Below are 21392 nucleotides of genomic sequence, written 5' to 3'. Positions count from 1 at the left end.
GCCGGGAGATGGCAGTGGTGGTGCTGGAAGTGTTCGCTGAACCAAGAGGGTTTAGTACGTTTTCTTGCATGCGCATGCTCTGCCATGGCGCTTTTCACGAGTTATTCAATTACAAGTATTGTTTTCATCATAACTAGGAGCTAACAACACACACCATTATTCGTGCGGTGTGATCACTTAACTGTGCAGTTTTATTACACAGGCAGCATATGCCATTTCGTCTTTCCGAAGTATAGTGTGCATACTCTCTTTCCCGGTGGGTACATGAAATCTTATCAGCCCTATCTTGTACAGCAGTAGAATCTTTTTCATAGCGTACGTGCGTGCCAGCTGATGTGATAGTGTTTATTTTTTGTTGTACAAATCACAATAATACCATGAACTTCATGATACAGACCTTCCGAAGACAGTGCATATATATTCATCGAACCCATGTTAAACATATATTTCACAGAACTAGTAAAAACCAAGTGTGCAGCAGAACTGTAAAATTCTAAGACGACATAAGTGTCAATTGAAAAGCACTTTTCCAGCGCACAGCACCCTTGACCCCGTAACGTCAGACGAGTCGACGTCAGACCACCTAAGCTCTTATCCTCTCGTATGGTGGTAGCCTCCCAACGACCCGATTTCAAGCAAACCAAATCATTACCGTTTGTTTATGCACACGTCAACGTCATCGTGGTAAACACAAAAAGACGACTGTGAAGAAGGTAGGCGACAGCACGGAATTTGTACTGTGCAAGCTGAACGACGAAGAAAACCAAGTCAGCATGATCATAAGCTTCAGCTCGTCTGTCACCCAACAAAAAGCCCGTAAATATCGCTGTGAGCAGACTATCGCGTGGCGTCCTGGCACCGTCCACCAGCTCTACCAGCACCTACCGGTTCTACCAGCATCTTCTACCAGTGCCATGCCGTCACCTGGTTCGAGATGGCACGGTGCTATCGCTGCCAGACACGCCAAGTCAGAGCATCGGAGCAGGATCAGAGCAGAGCCAGGTCAGAGCATCAGAGCAGGGTCGGAGCAGAGCCAGAGCAGAACAGCAGTCACTCCTGCAGCCACTGGCCGATCAGGTCGCCGACACGCTGTCGCGCGGACACCAGATCCGGAAGGTCCTCCGGGCGTGCCGGGTACATGTTGGCGCAATGCGCCGTGCCTGCCGGACGGTGGGGCGCGCTTGGTCAGCTCAGGTCGCCGTCCGACAGCTGGCGACGCGAGCGTGGTTACCATCACAGCTGTGGCCGGATATGACGCAGACAGCTATCAGGAGGCGGACAGGTTATGTCCGCAGTAATTGTTCGGGGACGGCGTTTTTGCGCGAGCCCATACTAAACGTCACCATTAAATGCACTGAAAGAGAATGAACGCGAAAAAGTGTCAGTGATCTCCGTTTTCGCAATTATGCTGTTCAGGAAGAGTCACCAGACTCCGATTCTGAGAATCATTCTTTCTCATTCCAGCGCAACTCCGTGAACGTTGATTCCCATTAGTGTCATACCGACTGCGTATCATTTACAGTCAGCTGGGCGACACCAAAACCTAGAACCAGCCCTTTAGCGCTTACCATCAACACGCGTAAACGACTAAAAAGAGTCATCTGATTTTAGTCTGCGTCATTCTAAGGCCGTGTCATTTGATACTGGGCAGCCCTGCCCTTGCGCAATGTCCTGACCATCAGCGTGCAGGGAGTGCGTCATTTGAATCAGTCGAACACATCAGTCTGCAGTTATCATTGTTTACTTTACGTTATGTTGTCTTGGGCTCTTTGTGCCGCGGCGAGAAGTTCACGAAGGAATCATGGCTAATTCAAGTCTGAGCCACAGAAGGCGCACCGGCCGCCCGAAAACAAATTACATTTTTGGTCTTGGTATGGCGGTGCCACTAGATGGGAATACATTACGCTAAGATAGATAAGAAAAGCATTCCGGCGTGTCGCATTTCTTCTAACCTCTATATTTCAATGGCCATGAGTGCTCGGATTTAAAGATGGAGTGGTTCAGAAGATGAATTGATGCCCCAGATGCCCCAGGAAGACCAACGTCCCCTTCCCTTCAGGTGGTAGTATTTATGAATGTTGTCAGTTGCCCGTCCACTCTTCATCTGTTCTTCCCAAAAGTCTTGATCGCGCCTAAAGCCAGTGACGCGCCTGTGCTTGGCGTGGGACGAGCTACTTGAAAGCAGACACGAAAATCGGTAGCTTTTCATGTAGATTTAGCTGACGAATGTCGACACTTGTTGGCAGTATTACGTATCATTGACGCAGTCGTTTGATTCTGCCGTCAAGTCGCACTGTTGTGTGAAATGGCACTGGCAGCGTCGGCGTCACTTCATGAGGCAGTGACGTGAGAGTCTGAAGACAGTCAGCGTGAAATCGCGCCGACACGCAGCCGGGTGTGTGATTCGACACCAGTTACATCGGTTAGCGGTGAGAAACAGACTCTACGGATGGGGTTATAGTGGGTACCATTTGAATTACCACAATTTTCGGTCAGTTTTCTAACTGTAACACGCAACCGGAAACACAGAATATATCCTTTAAAAGTGAGCAGGTAGCCTGCCTCCCACAGATGAGTTTTAATTCCGGTATATGATGAAGTGAATAGGCAACCGAGATCTCCGCTCCTCTAAAGGAATAAAAACAGCTGCTGCATACACACTACCGACTGCCTATCAGCAGCCAGCAGGCGCGGCTCGGTTTAGGGTGCTTTCCTCACACCGGTTACCACACCACGACTAACGGGGTAAACCTCACCGCCGCCACACCGCGCCGCTGCCCACCGTTAATGTAGATCGCCGGCCGCTGGTCGTCGGCAGACTCAGTGAGGCCCATGGCGTGCCAGGGGTCGATGCTGCCGTTCACGAGCACCACACGCTTGGTGCGCAGTGCACGCGCGCCGTAGTTGACGTTGGTCGCCGCTACCGACGCATCGATGAAGCTGCGGTTGAACCTGGCGGCCGGCATACGACGATGGTCAGACAGCTGCCGACCGAGGCCGGTGAAGCTTGTGAAGTGGGCGAGAACTGAGGGCTTTCCAAGCAACTTGCTCGGAAGCATTCAAGGGTCACAACGCGATCAGTTTGTTAGGGAGGGAGGCATTCACAATGTCAGAAGTACACAAAGTCCAATGTATGCAATGTCCAAAGCAGACATGTGTTTGGTTCCCAAGATTTCTTCCGGGAACCGGTTTCTGATTCCTGATTCCGGAACCAGAAGAAACCCACCGACCAGTCTGGTATTGTGCCAGATCAGCAGGAGCCAGGGTCCAGTCTCAACTAAGTCGAAAGATCCAGTGAGAACCGAGATCCAACATTCCAATAGTTGAAACATCGAGGTTGACAACAGGCCAAAAGACCAGCAATAACCAAGATCTATTCTGACACCAAACCAAGAAAAACAGGAAAAACCAAGATCCGGCGTAGGACTCTGTCGAGAGGTCCGGCCAGAATCAAGATCCAGCTAAGAGTATGTCAACAGATCCGTCAAGAACCAAGATCCACCCAGAAGTATGTAGAAATTCAAGTTCAAGAAGAAATTCAAATAGAAGTTCAGCAAGGTGTTACTCATGGACGTAACGTTCCAAAAGAGTTTGAGAGACTAAGCAGTGAAAATGATTAAACCTATTCCCGCTTTTTTGTCTTTGAGTTGGGGGGGCTGAGGTGACTCAACAAAATGAAACTACACCTCTGGTGTTCCTTAGAGTTGATACAAATGAATGGAAACAATGTAGCTTAACCAGTTGAGAAAGCTTTCCAAATGTATGTTGTTTGATGCTACCCTGCTACAATGAGATCTTGGAAACATCTTCGACACGTTGCAGAATGGAACATGGACAATATAGTAATGGGAATCTGATCATTTCATTTTTCAGCGTGCATTTAGTCTTGTATGTATGGCTCAACATCCAGTTTCGGCACTTTCAACATGAGCCTTCCATGGAGGCTGGTTAGTGGAATGTCTACAGAAATGGAAAATTGCTGCTTCACCACAATAGACACAGATTTACACCGTAATTATGATTTTTGTTTTGCTTCACATTGCGCCCGTCGGCGAGTCCTCTTACGCCGGTCATTGTCATGGAAGTTCCTGTCCAACCCAATAATCCCTCAGCAGTCACAAACACAGGGGACTGCAGACTTCCATGACAACATCTTAGCAGCAAGACCAGAGAACACATACCGCAACAAAAAACAACAAAACACAAAACAACGAGCGATTGTGGAGGACACAGCTCTAAGCATCCTGCGAAAGATCAGAACCGATCCGAGCGTGCGCAATGCTGCGTCGTCGAGGAATATAATACATTTGCGAATGCCCACAAATTAGGCCTTCGCGTGCACTGGGCAGGTATTCTCTTGTTTGCCTGCCAGAAAGCTACGCAGGTGCGGCAGACGATACAGCATGACGCGTGTCCTGCCTCACGTCTGCTCGTGTGCGTGGTGAATGACTACTGGGCTCCTGACACAGGTCAGTCTCGGCGCTGTTTTACTTCTTTGTGCTGGACTACAAATACTGATAAGTCAGTGGAGTGGGATGGTCTTGTATGGACTTACACTTCAAGAGCAGCTGTGAAAGAATCGAGTGAAGTCGGGCAAGTGGGTTTGGGCCAGAAGACATACAGGTCCGGAGCGTAGTTTGCTTATTCTATTAGGGGAGCTGAACCCCCTCCTCCCATAACCTGGGCTTCAGCCCCCTCCCTCGACTTACACCTGAGCCCTCCAAACTTTGGAAAAGTTGACCAAATCCAGGAAGAAACTTTTATGTTGATGCGACGTGTGAAAAAGGTTTCATTTGTCATTGTTAGCCCCCCCCCCCCCCTCCTCAACCGCCCTCCGACGATGCCTGGTCTAATATCTGACACAATGGTAAGATAGAAATAGATGATATTACGCTGGTGAGCGTCCTAACGCAAAAGTATCTTGTAGGTGTAGATAAGCAGTTAGCTGACGCCAAATATCAGTCAATATATATATGTATATATATATATATATATATATATATGATATTCTAACTCCTATATACCAGTATATAAAATGAGTTAGAATATCAGTTATTTATGTAAAACCGCCCTCTATCATGTGAGCTTTGACCGGAATTTAAAACAGCCAATCTTGCCCAATCTATCAAAGCCTCCGTCTGTGCGGAAAACAAATGTGCAGCCATCTAGCTTGAAATGGAATGGAATTGTATGGAGGAGCAAGCTGGATTACTTATGTATGGAGTACCGTAATAGTCAAAAACCAAAAGCAATGAAAAATATCAATTGTGGCGTTTTTACTTAGGTCAAACTTTAGGTGAGCTAGCCACCGACGAAAATATCAAGCAACATCTTAATTCAAGTCCAGGTTTGGGAAACTTGACAGCTGACGCTCGATGCTCAACCGTATTTGGAGGAACCATGGTTCCGTTCAGTGCGTGTCGGCGCACCTGTGGGAGACCGCCCATCTGGTCGGAGGGAATCCACATCCCGCCGATAACCAACGATAGGGCTCGGCGCCCAGGGCACTGTCGCAGCCCACAGTACAGGCGGCCTTTCACAGCTCCATGGGGCGCTGTGCAAACACGGGGCCTTCTGGTGGTACCGCGTTACGACAAGCGTCGAGGACGTGAATAGAGTAACGCTTGTCTCGGAACGTCCCCTGAGTCGTGGGGCGTTGAGCGTCGTCGGCGTGGACCGCGAGCGGTGCGGCAGCGGCATATGTGCGCTTAAGTCTTCACCCATCTGCCTAAATCCCAGCACACATCGGCTGCATGACTTGTGACAATGACAAACAGAGCGAAACCGACATCAAATCACGTTGATGACTTAAGCCTTGTGGGTCGGCGGATCATTCGCTCCAGCAGCCTCTCACACACTCCGATGCCACCCAGGCTGGGCCGGCGGCCGCAGCGCCCGGCACTGGGCCCTTACCCGGCACCGTAAGCGTCCATGCACTGCTGCACGGAGAAGGAGAGCGGCATGTGGTGGCCGAACGGCTGCCGGCCGTAGTCAGACGTCTGGTACCAGCCGAACTCCGTGCACGTCTGGTAAATCCACTGGCGCACTGCCAAACAGGCGGGGTGGGGGAGGCGGTCAGAGCGCGACGCGAAACGGCCAGGCGCTGTTGATGCGATCCTCACAGAATGGCCCAAAGATGACGGGTAGCAAACAATATAGACGCCCTCCAATTTAAAACTAGCTTACTTTTGACTTTCGGTCTTATCGTTTGTCAGCCCTTTCGAGACGGGCAGCGCTCTCCAATTAAACGGGAGAAAATGTTTAAAATAAACCACGAGGAAACGTCCCGCCACGCATATTTCACATGTGTTTGCCTTTAGTTCCGACTTGAAAAATGTCATTCATAAACTAGCTTACGGTTCACAAAATTTTGTTGTTTCTAATTTTGACCAGAGCCTGCACGCACGTTGTTTATCGGGTCGGGGGTGCCGCTAACAGTGGGAAGGAAGCAGCAGGAAAATAAAAGTTTCTGTGGACTTCTTCGACGCAGGTGAATGGAGCTTGAGATGAACAAACCGGCTTGACATATTTGGGGGAGGGGAGAAGGGAAGGGTTTGATAAACTGAACAACGTGCTAATGAAAAAATTCCGACAAATGCATGAAAATGTACCCCGCAATCAGATGTTCATAATACGCATTGAACAACATTTGCATTTTGCAATGATAAGCTCTAAAATAAGACTGAATGAAACAGCCTGTTCAACGCCCACGACAGTCAACAAAATGTCCGCGCCCAACACACAGTCTACCTGAGTCCTCCCAAACCCATTGCAATGGCTTGCATCGTCAGCGAGACTCACTGCCGCTGTTGTTGGGGCTGGAGAAGTCCACGTCCTGCATCTGCTTCATCATCGAGTCGTATGTGTGGTCGAGGCACTGCTGGTCGTGCGCCGTCATCAGCAGCTGGTTCACCTGAGCCAGCCGGTCTATGGCGTTGCCTTCTTCACTCGTCATCACCTGCACGGCCGAGAAAAGAAAGCCCTCAGCTGGGTGGCGCACCGCCGGGACGTAGCAACTAAACTACTTGGCATGTTGTGTTGGTGTGCCTGTTAGCTACGTTTCAGGCTAGGTGTGCGAGGCGTAAGTATTAACTGTTTGGCGCATTTTTTGGTACTCCGGCCCACGGAACAGTTCCAGGACTCACCATCCAGCATCATAAGGACGTCCCTCGAAGCCATCGCTATTCGCTCCGACCAAAAGGGACAGGTCGTTTAGCAATCGGCCAGTTGGATTAACCTCACGCGGTCCCCTCTTTAACCCCTTGTGTGTAATTTTGTGTTGAACTCACATCGCAAAGCACATTGATGGTGATGTTGGCATCCTTGGCGCCCTCAAAGCCGCGGTTGTCCTCGTTGTATTGCACGGTCCCCTCGAAGAGGTCGGCCAGGTTGGAGACCAGGTTGGAGACATCCAGGACCACGCTGCCGTTGAACGGGGAGCAGAGCCTGCGCAGCAGATTACACACCTGTCGTGGTCTGTTTTATATAGGGGTTCATCAAATGTTCTACATTTGTATGGGTTTTAAGCTGATATGGCTATTTTGAAAATCATTCAGTACATTTCACAGCCCTTCCCCTTTTAAGACTTAAGACCGTTTGGTTTCTGACCTAGACCCCCCGCAAACTCATGCAGACTATGTCAAGGTCACTCGGGCATGCATGCCGCCATAGAGACACCCTGCGAATTCTACCACTTCATTGGCCATGTGGTGTTCAAGGTCATAGCAAATATCAACATCACAGTTTTCGTATGCAGCATACGTTAGCACGACATCTGGCATCAACGGATCTCAACTGGCCATGGGCCAAGATGACTCGTTTCATGTAATTTCCGAAAACGAATTTTAATCGCCACAATACGAAGGCTACCTAGGTCTGATTTCAGGCACCGTTTGTGGTTGTTCATATCTATTGTTTTAGCCCAAGTTGAGACCCGAGGTTTTGCCGTCCGGATGTGTGGTATTTTGTTCTGTGCTGAGACAAGTGCTGGTACGCGTGCCGAAGGCGTTTCAGTAGAAGTGCAATGCACGAGCACAAACATCCAGAAACACTGTGCCAGCAAAACGTCTTGAGCCGCCGTTTTTTTTCGTAGTGGTATTGTGCGTTCTTCTTATAAAAATGCCTCAACTTCAGTATGCCCGGAGGTACCGGTTAAACAGCAATACCAAACAACCCATCCTCTTTTAGCCATTACCTATATGTGCATCAAGGGTCACTCATTTTCAGCATGAAAAGCACCGTACAGTAACAGAGGGCTGGACAAATGATCAGACGTACTGGATCGAAATACTTACCGGATTCAAAAACACAGAAACGGAGAAGAAAATGGCGCAATGAAAAGTCTGCTACGCGACTTTCAGTGTGCGTATTTCAAACCTCCAATGTTAAAAAGTGTGCCGTGGGTCATCCTCGCCTCCATCCTGCGTCCCCGCGCGATTTTGCTATCCGTCTGCTTCTGCCGCCCAGCCAGTCAGCCGCATCCCGTCAGCGGTGGCGACCACTCACTTGAACTGCTGACTGAGGGCCGCCCAGCCCACCTCGTCGGCCAGCAGCACCTCCAGCTCGGTGAACGCCTCCTGAATGGCGTCGTAGCACTGGTCGCCGGACTTTGCCTCGATCGAGTCAGTAACCACCTGAAGGTACTCTGCAGCGGACAGCAGCGGCGTCAGCCGGTCGTCGTTGGTCACCAGCAATGCAGAAGTGATTTGGTTCGGTGCGTGTGAAGAAACCAACATTCAGTCATTGGGTTCAGGTGGCGAAGTCAAAAGGAACCGGGCCATAGGTGTGCGTCTGGAAGCGCTCCAAGACGGAGGAAGTTACGAATGATTTCAGATGCGTCCAGGCCAGACACGATCAGCAACGTGACGGTGATCTTCACGTAGCGTCTCAAAAATATGCTCTGTCATCTCACGTAGACCTCTGCGCCGCACGTCGTCGATCTGGTCAAAATTCAAGTAACATTCAGCTTCAAAGAGAATCTACACCACTTGCACCATGACGTACAGTATGCCCCCCCCCCCCTCCCCCTCCTCCATCATTTCTCCCGTTTCCTAATGACTCCTACCATCCCCAAACCGTTCCCCACCGTTCTCCATCAGTCACATCGGCATCACTGACCGAGGAAGTTGGTCTTGGCGAGCAGGGGCGCGCTCGTCGACACGGCCGCGTGCACCATGTGCGGGTACTTGAGCCGGTACCAGGCGGCCAGGCTGCCCGGGTACGAGCCGCCGAACGCCACCCACCGCGCGTCAGCGTCCAAGCTGTACTCTGAGGTCATGGCAGCCGAGAAGGCGGCCAGGTCGGCCAGCGCCTTGCTCCGAGCTCAGGTAGCGCAGGTTCTCCACGCTCATGTCCCTGTCGTGTGAGTGTATGTATGTATTCACGTCGCAGCACATTTGAATTTATAATGCATTCTATAATGACATAAAATATACTCTATAACTGTGCTCTTCATGTCTTAAAAAACTGCAAGGTACAGAAACTCTCATTCACTCAATAAAAGGCCTGCATATCTTACATTTATTTAAAACGCGTTATCACGTACCGATGGCATGTAGGAACTCTCGCTTAACACGCTCGGGTTGGGGGTTCAAATTGACCCATCCCTCCGAAGGTTTTCCCGGAATGATTTCCGAACGTCGCAGCGTAGCCGTGCCAAATTTTTCACAGCTGTAGACAATGAAATGGCAAATCGTCTGGCATCAGCAATTTAGATGTACCTTGTTAGTTCGCTGACCTATGAAAGGTCAAATTCAGACCATGGTTTCAGTGCAGGCAATTTCTAGGGAGTCGTTCAACCCGATCAAACAACTGAGTGTTAGACGGAGCCATACATCTCTTTGATACTTTCATAGGCAACACAACAATGGAATGAACAAATGGCATTGATTTAGGGCCAGGTTTGAAGGTCAGACCAAGGTAAAAACTAATCTGTTTTATTACTCTCGAGCTTGCTGTATGGGCTGATTCCCGGCACTCATCTCGAATACGTTGATAGCAGAAGCCGTATTATAACCTTCCATGGACTTTTATAGGTCAGAACAGATCACTGACCTAGAATGACAAAGGTCAACATTTTTTTTACACATACTGCCCAGCGTAATCTTTGTCGTTTATCCAAATGCAAAACTGAAAGCAGCCTTATATTATTTTGGTCACCATGACCTTTAAAAGGTTAAACAAAGTCACTGAACTTAACTAAGCGTGCGATATTTTGCTTAGAACAGTTGCTTGGGTTAAAGGGGCCCTTTGGAGGCTAATCTGGAATTTGAACTCTGATTTTATCTGACCCAAAGGGCATGACTTAGAAACCTCAAACTTTGACGTAAGTGAGCTCACGTACAGGTCAACACACCCTGTGAATTTGGTGTCTCTTTTTGTCTTTGTCTTCTTGTCTTCTTTTTTGTCCTTGTCTTCTTGTCTTCCTTTTTGTCTTTTAGTCCTAGATGACGTTCGCTGACGTTTGTTTCGTTGATGTTTCAACCGGTATCATAAAGCAGGTGATCAGAATAGGCTGGGATTCACAACTTGCTTTTGGTGGTGATACTGGCACGTCCTGCCGATAAGTACAACAATAAACAGCAGAACTCAACAACAACGGAGCCAGGGCCACTCACTCGGTCGGGTAGCTCTTGCCGTAGAAGCGGTGTTCCAGCTGGAAGCAGAGCGCGTTGTACTGTTTGGCGTACTCGATCCACTGACCGGTGACCATCCAGACGGGGCTGGCCGGGCCTTCACCGCCGATCATCAGAAACACGGGCCCACCAGGCTTGTAGAACGAGTCATTGGTGTAGTAGCGCTGCGGGGCGAGATCATAGTGTTAGGGGGGGGGGGGGGCGCTCTGCTTCGATGACCGCGTTGGTGACGGAAGCGTGGTTCTCGGGGGAAAAAGACAAGCACACCACGATCTCACGCTCAGGAGAAGACATCAGAATGTCATAAGAAATACACCACGCCGGAAAGAGGTACAAATCCACCCTCATCGCACAGATCACGTATAACGTATAACATGCAGGGGCCACTTGCCTGTTGCCAGGTGCGCTGGTCAGTAGGTTGGAAGTGGTCCAGCCGCTGCGTGTACCACTGGTCGGGCGGCAGTGGCACCTCCGTCGCCCTGGGCGGCGGCATCAGCAGCGGTGGCCGGCGCAGCCCGCACACGCCGCCCAGCGCGGCCAGCACCGGCAGCAACCACGGCAGCAGCAGCGACATGTCTGCGGGACAGGAGTGCACCTTCGGCCACCGGCGCAGGGGTCAGGTAACGAGGCCGCGACTGCGCCACGTGGAGCGGAATACGCCGTGCCCAAAACGCCACAGGAAAGGCGCGGGCTTGTAGAACTGTCTAGGGATTGATTACTCTCATTGGAAGAACAGTGGTTCATATCGTTCTTCTTATGGGAAAAACAAAGTTATGCGGTAATTAGCTTTTTAATACAATAAATACAGCAAACATATAAGCGAATGAAGCTAGGCGACTTCAGGGATCCAAACAAATGCGTCTTCTCAAACATCAAAATGTCAATCTCTTAGGACTTGGACTTGTTGCCAGTAGTGGAGGGGCTAGATGAACGGATGCGACACGTGTAGCCACCTCCTCGCCATGTTTGTGAAGCTAACGACCTCTAATTCTATGTACCAACGTACCTCTTCTCATTTCGTTACAAATACATTGCCAAGCAGCGAAGGAACTATGTGTAATGTAGACGGTAGCTTTTCGATCTACGGCGCCTGTAAATGTGAAATGCACTATACGCGGTCAGCACTCAAATATTTTAGCTGGATGGGATATAAATTTTGACCTAAGTTGACTTCAAATGACCTCTAGACTACCCTGAAATGGTAATTTTGCGTCTGGAATGAGTTTTCTTACAGTCTCCGCTAACAGAATAAACTTAGGCGAAAGCAAAGTGTGGAGGAAAACATCGTTCCTCTGGGCTCCTGGTAGATCAATTTTGACATGATCCATGTGAGGGACCAGGAATATCCGGAATAGGCCACCCACAGTCTTAACTCTTATTTCCGTGCGCTCAACATTCGTCTTGACGCATTGACATATGTTTTAACTGCATTCATCAAAACACCGTGTTGACCTTTCGTGGTCCCTGGTGACCTCACGTTTCACCTAAGGCCAAAACTTTAGCCTGCATTCGTCATAGTTTGACGAGACCTTCAAAACGGTACCTTTTTTAAACGGCGTCTGGAGGTTGGAGATCCCAAGGGAGTCAACTCCCCCCCCCCCCTCTGGCGGACGCAATTGTCTCAGACCCCCCGCCGGTGCGGGTTTAAGGAATGCGTCGGATGCTGGCTGATAGTATTAATTCACTTTAAGCGAACCAGCCGTGCACCGACTCAGCACGGCTGTCACGTGTTCATGAAGCCACCACCGCAGTCACTGATCACCCGCTTCATCTACCATTTAGTGGGAACATCCGAAACGGTTTTAAGGTTGTATTGATTAAGTTCAGAGCATTTGCGTATAGCTCTTTGGTCAGCGGTGCAATAAGCCTGGAAACAGTAAAATTATAAAAAACAAGTAAATTGAAACAATAAAACAATAAATTGTTAAACGCTGCACAACACGAGTCGAGAGCAGGCCCACATGTCCTTTGGTTAGAGCGATACGATGCCAGCATTATTTGATGGAAGGTGAAACAGTTAAAAGTGTAAACTAAGGGGCAGATCACTTGCTCGCTATCTATCCGACATATGATCAAGGGTAAGCGATGTATATCGTCTTTTATCTGCTTTTAAGGGTTCAATGTTAGATCTCGGAGGGTGGAACAACTAAATGAAGAAGTCAATTCACTTGCTAATGTAGGTGAATGTACTGATGCCATGAGACTACTAACGCAATCTCAACAATGGGAAAATAAAGCCAGTATTTGTGTGCGCAGACTGAGATAGCACTTCGGCAACAGCTGATTTCGACTCTTTAGGCAGCGCACGGTCATGTTTGATGTGACTGGCGAGGACAACTAATCAAGTTACCTCGCACTCCTTGTTTTTGTTCTTGCTTCGGAGATTCACTCCAGACCTATTGATGGGTTGGATTTATGGGATCAGAACCGAAGCTGAGCATTGCTTGTTGCTTGCCCTCCGACCCCCTCCATCACATCGAGAAATACCAAGTCAACAGCAGAATCTTGCGGCGAAGACTTACCATGCCGCAACGCTCGGCACAGCCGGCCCTACCCCCCAACGTCACGTGACCTTGCGCGGCTGCTGCCACCAGCCGCCTGGCACCCCAGTCCGGGGTAAATAGGGAGTGCGGCAAAGCGACTTGAATACATCCCTGCACAGGCATACACCCCAACACAGGCGCAGGAGTCTGAAGGGCGCTCTAGTCAGCTTAGTAGCCAGGGGACACACAATGGTTCTAAAAAGCTGCTTAGTTTTACTTCACACCATAACCCTGGTTTGATCACGAAAGGTTCATTGAACCATTAAGATGTCGTGCAGTTCGTAAATCACATCTATGCATGCATCCTTTTGATACAACAGGACACACGCTTAAGCGCTCCCGCAGCGAAGGGAGCTGGTGACCCTAGGAGGAGAGCAGCGGCGTACCTCAGGAGCCGCGGAAGAGCTGACAGCACCGCCGCCGGTCGCGTTACTCGGGTGAGCTACTGTCCCCACCGCCAACGTGAGCGTAGCCTGTCCTTCCGGTCCATCGCTGCCGTCGCTGATAGCCACGCTCCCACGCGCCGTGAGAGCGCTCCCGATGGCGCGCGTCGCTCTCGCTGGCGAGCCCCGGCCCGGTGCAACGTGGCGGGCCGCCGGACCCGCTGCCGGGTGGACTCCGGGAAGAAATGGTCGGATGGGAAGCAACGGTCGTTGGATACACGAAAATCGGCGGAGTGGCCGTTCTGAAATGAGCCTGTGCTTGGGTGGTCTTAAGTGTTATGTGACGTAAGTTCACGTGTTTTGTATTACGTAACGTTGAAATGTTCAGATGAGCGATGCGGCCGGAGAGGTGCAAGCGGCATCATCTATTTAGGCTTGGTTGGGACGTAAGACTTTGATTCCATACAATATGCGGGATAACCGCTGGGTTTGTTATGTTAATCATCATATTGTCGTGCATTCAGGCGTACAATATACTTCATTTGACTGCCCGCTTAAATTAGTACGGAACATGGGATGCAAACGAATTCAGCGGCTCTAATGAGGAGATCGATAGCAATGGTGCAAGAACAGTATCAGGAGCGATTTTCCACTTCAGCAGCGACCAGCTGCAGCACTCAGGGGGCCATGGGCCAGATCAAGGAGCATGCCATCTGCTGAGGCGTCTATAGGAACCGGAGCCTATTTCAGGATCTAGGACATCTAGCATTTCTTCTGCAGAGTAGGCGGCTCACTTCAATTGCGAACCATTGACCCTATTGTTTGATGTCGAACTCAGCTGGCGGTTGGTTTGTGCGAGTCAGAGACGAGCAACCTATATGCATGTAAGTGAAAGAACTAAAGAAAGAGAGAGAGAGAGAGAGAGAGAGAGAGAGAGAGAGAGACAAAGAGAGAGAGAGAGGAGAGAGAGAGAGAGAGAGAGAGAGAGAGAGAGGAGAGAGAGAGAGAATATACTAGGGTATCTCTCTCGCTCTAGGGAGAGGGGGGCTCTCTCTCTCTCTCCTTCTCGATCTTCTCTCTCTTTTTCTCTGTTTTCAATAGAGAGGGGGACCTATTTTAATAAAGGTAACAGAGTACTTGGCATGCATATTTTTTGTTGCATTCTCTCGATTGATCTGAAGATATTTTGAACTTCTTGTCGATCCTTGTTTAAGATGGCACCACAACTTATGATAAAAAGAACGTATAGATGTAATACTGCGTGGCCTGGTTTCAGTTGTATTGCTCAATGTTTCATCCTGTTACTGTCCAACGTTGTTCGCATGGGACATTTTCTAGAGTAACAGCTTTGGACAAAGTCCACAGACAGTGTCCATATAACATAGATTAAGCAACTGTGGATATATTCACACATTTCTAAGCTTCAGGGTATCACGCGATAGCTTTAAGATCGATATCTTAGCAAGAGGCGTCCTCTTTCGCAAAATAGTCATAAAACAATCATGCTGCGTGCATATCGTAATGCAAACTTAAGGACTCGTGCTTAATATATTCACAATTTTGCCAAATGCTCACCGATGACGCAACAAACACTCAAGGATCCCGAACATGCGCTCTAATGGTGCCGCCCCCCCCCCCCCCCAACCCACCCATACAGATTGAGGGTACCACGTGGATGCATACATGCTTTCACGAATGTCACGAACGGGATCCTCTATAGGCGATACATCGCCTAAAGAGCGATGAGTCTCCGCCTCTGCATAGAGCTCGCGATGGTTGTTGCATTGTTGTTTAGCATTAGACGCGTCAGGTGGGTTTTGCGTAGGGTTTGTGTGTGATTGTGTGTGTGTGTGTGGTGGTGTGGTGTGTGTGTGGTTTGTGTGTGTGTGTGTGTGTGTGTGTTGTGGGTGTGTGGTTTGTGTGTGTGTGTGTGTGTGTGTGTGTGGGCTCGTCGTTTTGTAGGGTGTGGTGGGCAGCCTGGAGAGTGTTGCTGTTGTGTGGCATATACATGCACTGTTATGTAGGAGCGAACGGTCCCCCATGCTACAATTTTAATGATATATTTCGTTGTTTTCATTAAGTGGCGCTGCGTTATGTTCAGCGTTGTTTTTTCACGGTCATAGAAGGTGTAGTTTGACTTTGGTAATGGTGTTAAGTTTGATGGTATCGTTGGGATCCTTTATTAGACAGACACCTATGATGGATGGCTGCTGCCAAGTTTTTTGTCACCAGCCTTGTACCCAGGGTGTATCACGTTTTTCAAAAACAGGTGGCATCCGGTGTGGTGCTCTGTTTTTTTCGGTTTTAGGTACTGTCTGTGACATGGCTCGGTTGAACTCATCTTTCACGGTACGCATGCCGTCGTCATTGCCCGCTAGAATTTGCTTGACTTGCCTTAACTTCTAGTATGCAAGAGACCACGACGAGCCTTAATGACATAGGGGATGTAATGTCATATCACACTGGTTCTTTGCTGTCGGGACATACGCTGTCTTCGTTCAGGCATTCGCCAGCGTCAGTATGCTCTTGGAGAGCACTCGCAGTTTTGGTTTGGTCAGAAGTGTTGACTGATACATTTAGAAAGCCAATTTTTCCGAACACACTCATCAATGATGAAAGTTAGGCCTGACATAAGTTCTGGTCTGGCTTCCAACGCGGCCAGAGCGTTGAGATCGTCGGTGTCCGCCAGTATGTCATCAGCATATTCACACGGAGGTTTTATGGACAGCATCCACGAGTATAGTTTCATCATCCGGGGACATCAAGGCTTGGGCAAACAGCAAGCTCAGTGATGAGCCACTGCAATGCCATCAGTTTGGTAAGACAGCCTTGCTTTAGGGCATCGGAAGGGCGCCTTGATAGTGCATAAGCTCAATATCCCACGCATGCTGCTGCTTAGGTAAGCCTGGTGCGGGCACGGCCTCTGTGATGGTAGGCGCATTTGCTTTATAGTTAAGTATTTTTGACAGGGACATTTGTTAACAGCTTACTGACGTCTAGGGAGGCTAACATGACTAGTCTCGTTGGTGTTTGTAGGAAATTACCTCACACGAGTACGCCGTGGCTCCAAAATGTGTAAAAATACTTTTCATGTACTTCTATTACATACGCACGCACGCACGCACGCGTACACACATACACGCATACACACGCGCACACACGCACACACACACGCACACACACACACACACACACACCCACAAACACACACACACACACACACACACACACACAACACACACACACACACACACACACACACACACACACACACACACACACACACACACACACACATACATATATATATATATATATATATATATATATATATATATATATACAATGCTGGTCAACGACAACGTTCGTCTTTAAAAAAAAAAACGTGAGTAAAGATTCATATTTCGATGCCTGATGCACGCAAAGGTTGTACGAAAGCGTTTGTCAGGGATTGAATTCGCTTGAAGTTAGCACGTAAGCAACACTTTGCATGCAAATGTAACCTGAATGTTAGAATACAGATATTCATTTTTTGGTGTCAGGTGCCGGCTATATGGTTACTACGAGGGCCACCACCATCCGTCCACTGGGGAGAGGAGGGTGTAAGGGATGGCCTTGGACAGTAGCAATGGCACAGTCAGGTCATGTATTATGGCTAGCTAACTCTTGGTGACATGAATGTTATGGTTTGAGCTACCAGCAAATAATAAACTTTCAACAGTTAAGGTTGTCTAACTTGAGTCTGCGATGAGGGTGGCTGGAGGTTAACACAAAAAACTTTTCCACTGAAGATTACCCGCCGACCTTGTTGTGCTTTCCCTTATCTTTCACCTTGAAGATGCATTGTGAACTTCGCCTGACGCCCTTGAGCGCACCGCTGACGCAGCTGACGGATGCGACGAGTCAGCACGCTTGTGGAATACGGCGAGCAGACGTGCCAGTGGCACCCGGTATACAACCGCCTACATAAAGTAAATCGGACTCCTGAGACAATGGTGCACCAGCTGGCCCCGTGCTGATGCACCCCTTTTGATTATGGGCCTTGTTTTGCACCCAACCCAATACTGTTCGGGAGAATCATATTAAAACCGCATGCTGGATAAAGCTGGAATTATCAACTGGACCATCCCCGGAAACAAAATTCCAGCGAAGATCTGCCGGCGAATAATTTGGTGCCCTTGAGGTCGATCTATGCTGGGACACTCCTCATGGATGCGATCTCAACCTTAATTTTATCCATACATCACTGTCAGCGTAATGGTTACCTTTCTCTGAAAGTGGAGTGCGCCTACGGCAACCAACACACACGCCTATGCTGCCCACGACCATTTGTGTATGTATTTTTTGTGAAACCAGCTTCACCCTATTTGAGCATTTCGTACCCTTAATTGTTCACGAAAAGTTACGTTCATTCTTTATGCGTAAGAACCTTTCTTGCAAACTTTTCTCCAGATGCGCTTTTGTTGATATTTACATTTTCCAAACGTAGTTCATGCCATACCAACATTTGCCTGCAAACTTTTGCAATTTGTTTGCCCACGCACTTCTGCTATATGACCTTTTTACATCACGTGTGTTTGATACCAACATTGCGTGCTTGTATGTGTACTTTTTCACATGTACTTTTGTACTTAAGCGGTGAAGTGTCGCAGCGACCACGTGTGCAGAGACATCTATAAGCGTTCCGCACATTGCTGCCACCTATATACCGTGCCATCTGCGAAATACGTAAAAATCAGTCTCCCGGGCATTTAGCCAAAAGCTGTTGCACGACAAAACCACGACAAAAGCTGTTCAACGCTGCTCAAATGGCATCTTGAAGCACTGACGTCACATGCAAGTGATATATGTTGACTTGCGTGTGACAACGAAGGCGCAACCAGCCTGACCTTTGGCCGCACGGACGTCCTTTACTATCGCTGGACGAGGGACCCCAAAGCCTGAACGGTTTCGAATATATCTGCAAAGTACCAGGAGCGACCAAGTTGACCCCAACCTTATAAAAACAGGCTGAGTACGTAGAGTACTGAGTTATCTTCTTCTCATTCACGTGGTTCCCTTTTTGCCAGGTGTGCGTTATTTGACCTACAAAAATGCACAGTGTTTTGAATTCGGCAAGTGATCAGTCGAGGTTTAAAGTCACAACGACCAATTTTTTGGAATCACTCCCGAGATACCAATAAAGCTTACAGTAACTTAAGATAATCGATTCGAAATCGACATAATCGATGTCATTCAAATATGACGTCATTCGCAAAGACTCGGCGGTCATTTGCGAAGGTTACAACAGCCATTGCTGTTGTCAGACAGCAATTCGAAACGTCTTAGCTTGAGTTGGATTATCTGGTTGTGATTTATCAACTGGTTTGAATGTGTGGCAGTTCGGGTACATTATGCGATGCCTTGTGAACAAAAGGGATCATTTGAAGGGAGCAAATGACTTGCCGCCTACGCGCGTGAAATGGGCCTCAAGCTGCTACAATTCACAAGTCCATGAAAACAAAACCGATCCTGACTGTGTGGCTCTTCGAATAACCATACGTCGACGTCGCACTTGTGAGGAGGTTAAGCATGAAAACAAACTTTGCGAAGCTTGAGCGTGATTAAATCATACTTAGACCTGCCTTGGAGGAGCTGCAGGCGATCGTGTCCGTCGCGTGTTTCGTTTCGTGGATTCTCAGTTGGCTCAAAATGGGGAAATATGTGCTGAATAACTCGAATGGCATTTTGTGGCCCGTTTGTTGTAACGTATAATAAAGCGTTCCTGTCCAGCTAAAACGAGCGGTGTCAAATATGTGGTGTTTTGAAGGATATTTAGCACTACCCAAACTGACCCGAGGATCTGTTTACAATGTATGACTGCTAACCGCCTTCAAATGTAATATCCACCTCCAGATCATTATTATCAAGATAACTGACCCTATCAACAAAAAGCATAAATATAGTCATATGTAATGTAAGATGTATACGTTTGATACAACGGTGCATATTACAAAATTTTGGTACCTACACGATCTGTACCTTAATGGGAATGTTTTACATTTATATGTACTTATGAACTGAAATCGTCACCTCGAAGATCTGTTGGTGGTGCTTACAATCCTACCCTTCTTAGGACCTAAGTCCCTCCAGTTTTTAGGTACACGGCCACGAAAGTGGGGAAAGGTACGTGGAGGGGAGAATATTTCACAGCCACCTAGGCATTCATGACGTCATAATAACGTCACTGAAATCCTGTCATTCCATAAGCTATGCGTTGATCAAGGTGATGTACACATGATTGTCGAAGTGTCCATCTTCGACGTTCGTGAGCGCGATTTCCAGATGTAACGGCCGTCAAATGACCTCCAACCAATGATGTGCAAGGTGCGATGATGTGATGAAACCATGACGCATTGAAGAGCATATTTACTAAACAAAGCATTGTACTGTCTAGAGCGGCCTTTTCCATTAAAAAGCATACTAATAGGTATGAATAAACTTGTTTCATCACACCTGATGCTTGCCTCAATATCTTCAAACGTGAAACATTCCCATTAAATGCCTTGATACATACTGTGATATTTCAGTGCCTAACGTGGCCAGTGTTTGGTGCAATTCTCCACCATCCCCCCCCCCCCCCCACCCCTCCTTTCCTTGCACGGATATGATTACTCAGCAAGTCAACCGCATTCAAACGACTTTGTGATGTTTCAACACCTGGTAGATAACTTCTGCTCTATTCTCCGTTTGCTGTTTGAGTGGTGTGCCGACAATGCTTTCCACGACATAACTTCACGACACGAGTTATAGAAGACATTTATTATCATGCAAGAACTTCTCATGTGTAAATTTCTACGCGGCAAAACTGTTACACAAAAAGTTATACGCAGCACAACTTATGATTCAAGAACTTTCAACGCATATCCTACCACACAACCTCATTTTTAACGCAAAAAATATGTATGCGACATTACTGGTATGCGATGAAACTTCTAGAGCCAAAACGTCTGCGCGACACTACTTCTAAAGGCGATATGTTCTAACGCGTAGACGTTTACACGACAAAACTGCTGCACAAAACTTGCACACCACGTTACTTCTACGCAAAATATCCCAACGCAAAAACTTTTCCACGACATTTCTTCTAACGTAAAAACTTTCAGCACCTCAATGTCTACGCGAAAAATATTCCAGCGACAACCTTGTCCACGAAATGTACTACAAGTGATTAAAGTCATTACTCAGTACTTTATGCACAACATTACCTCTTATCACGGTTGTCTATTTCTGCCGTCCAAATGAAACACAACATATGTTCATTTTTGGCCATTTTGAGTGTTTGATGTCACTTGATTCGTCTTCTCATGCTGAATGCAGTTAGTTCGACCATGGGTGGAAATTTTCACAAGCTTCTAGCCTTTCCTTTGGCTAAAAGCTTGCGAAAGATTCAGGTAATGGTTTAAATAACCGAATTCAGTTTGAGAAGATCAATGAAATGACATGAAAAAGGCAAAGTGGCCAAAAATAGCATCAGTGGTTTTGCTCTAAGACGGCATTTTTATATTCATTTGGATCGGTCACTGCCCCCAGCCTCGATACGATTTGGCCCCCCGGGGATGAGTTTGGCCCCCAACATTCGTCAGGCAAAGTACAAGCAGGGCATTAAAAATAGGAGATTAAAATTGCATCGACTTAAAAAAAGGTTTATACCAACCTTTTCGCAGGTAAAGGGAACAAAAAAAAAGAAAACTACGATGTCATGTTCAGTAAAGTGCACCACAGAATGCATTTCACTGAACATGTGAAGTGTACTCTGGCTTTCACCTACTACCAGAGTAGGCTGCTAGGCG

General features: G+C 48.0%; 1 protein-coding gene across 1 annotated transcript; it reads right to left on the bottom strand.

Annotated features, from left to right (window-relative positions):
• Positions 1 to 401: 401 nt before the first annotated feature.
• Positions 402 to 13617, bottom strand: LOC119089717 (putative serine protease K12H4.7). The gene is given in 11 exon segments (XM_037212527.1): positions 402 to 1160; positions 2783 to 2952; positions 5914 to 6046; positions 6802 to 6958; positions 7290 to 7446; positions 8506 to 8644; positions 9118 to 9310; positions 9312 to 9354; positions 10617 to 10798; positions 11026 to 11229; positions 13564 to 13617. Coding segments are annotated over 10 exon segments (1467 nt in total). The 5' UTR covers positions 11209 to 11229; positions 13564 to 13617; the 3' UTR covers positions 402 to 1050.
• Positions 13618 to 21392: the final 7775 nt, after the last annotated feature.

The sequence above is a fragment of the Pollicipes pollicipes genome, unplaced genomic scaffold (assembly GCF_011947565.3).
Source record: "Pollicipes pollicipes isolate AB1234 unplaced genomic scaffold, Ppol_2.1 Scaffold_3087;HRSCAF=3621_pilon_pilon_pilon, whole genome shotgun sequence".
Taxonomy (NCBI): Eukaryota; Metazoa; Arthropoda; class Thecostraca; order Pollicipedomorpha; family Pollicipedidae; genus Pollicipes; species Pollicipes pollicipes.
The sequence above is the reverse complement of the archived record's forward strand: the minus strand, read 5'-3'. Positions and strand labels throughout refer to the sequence as shown.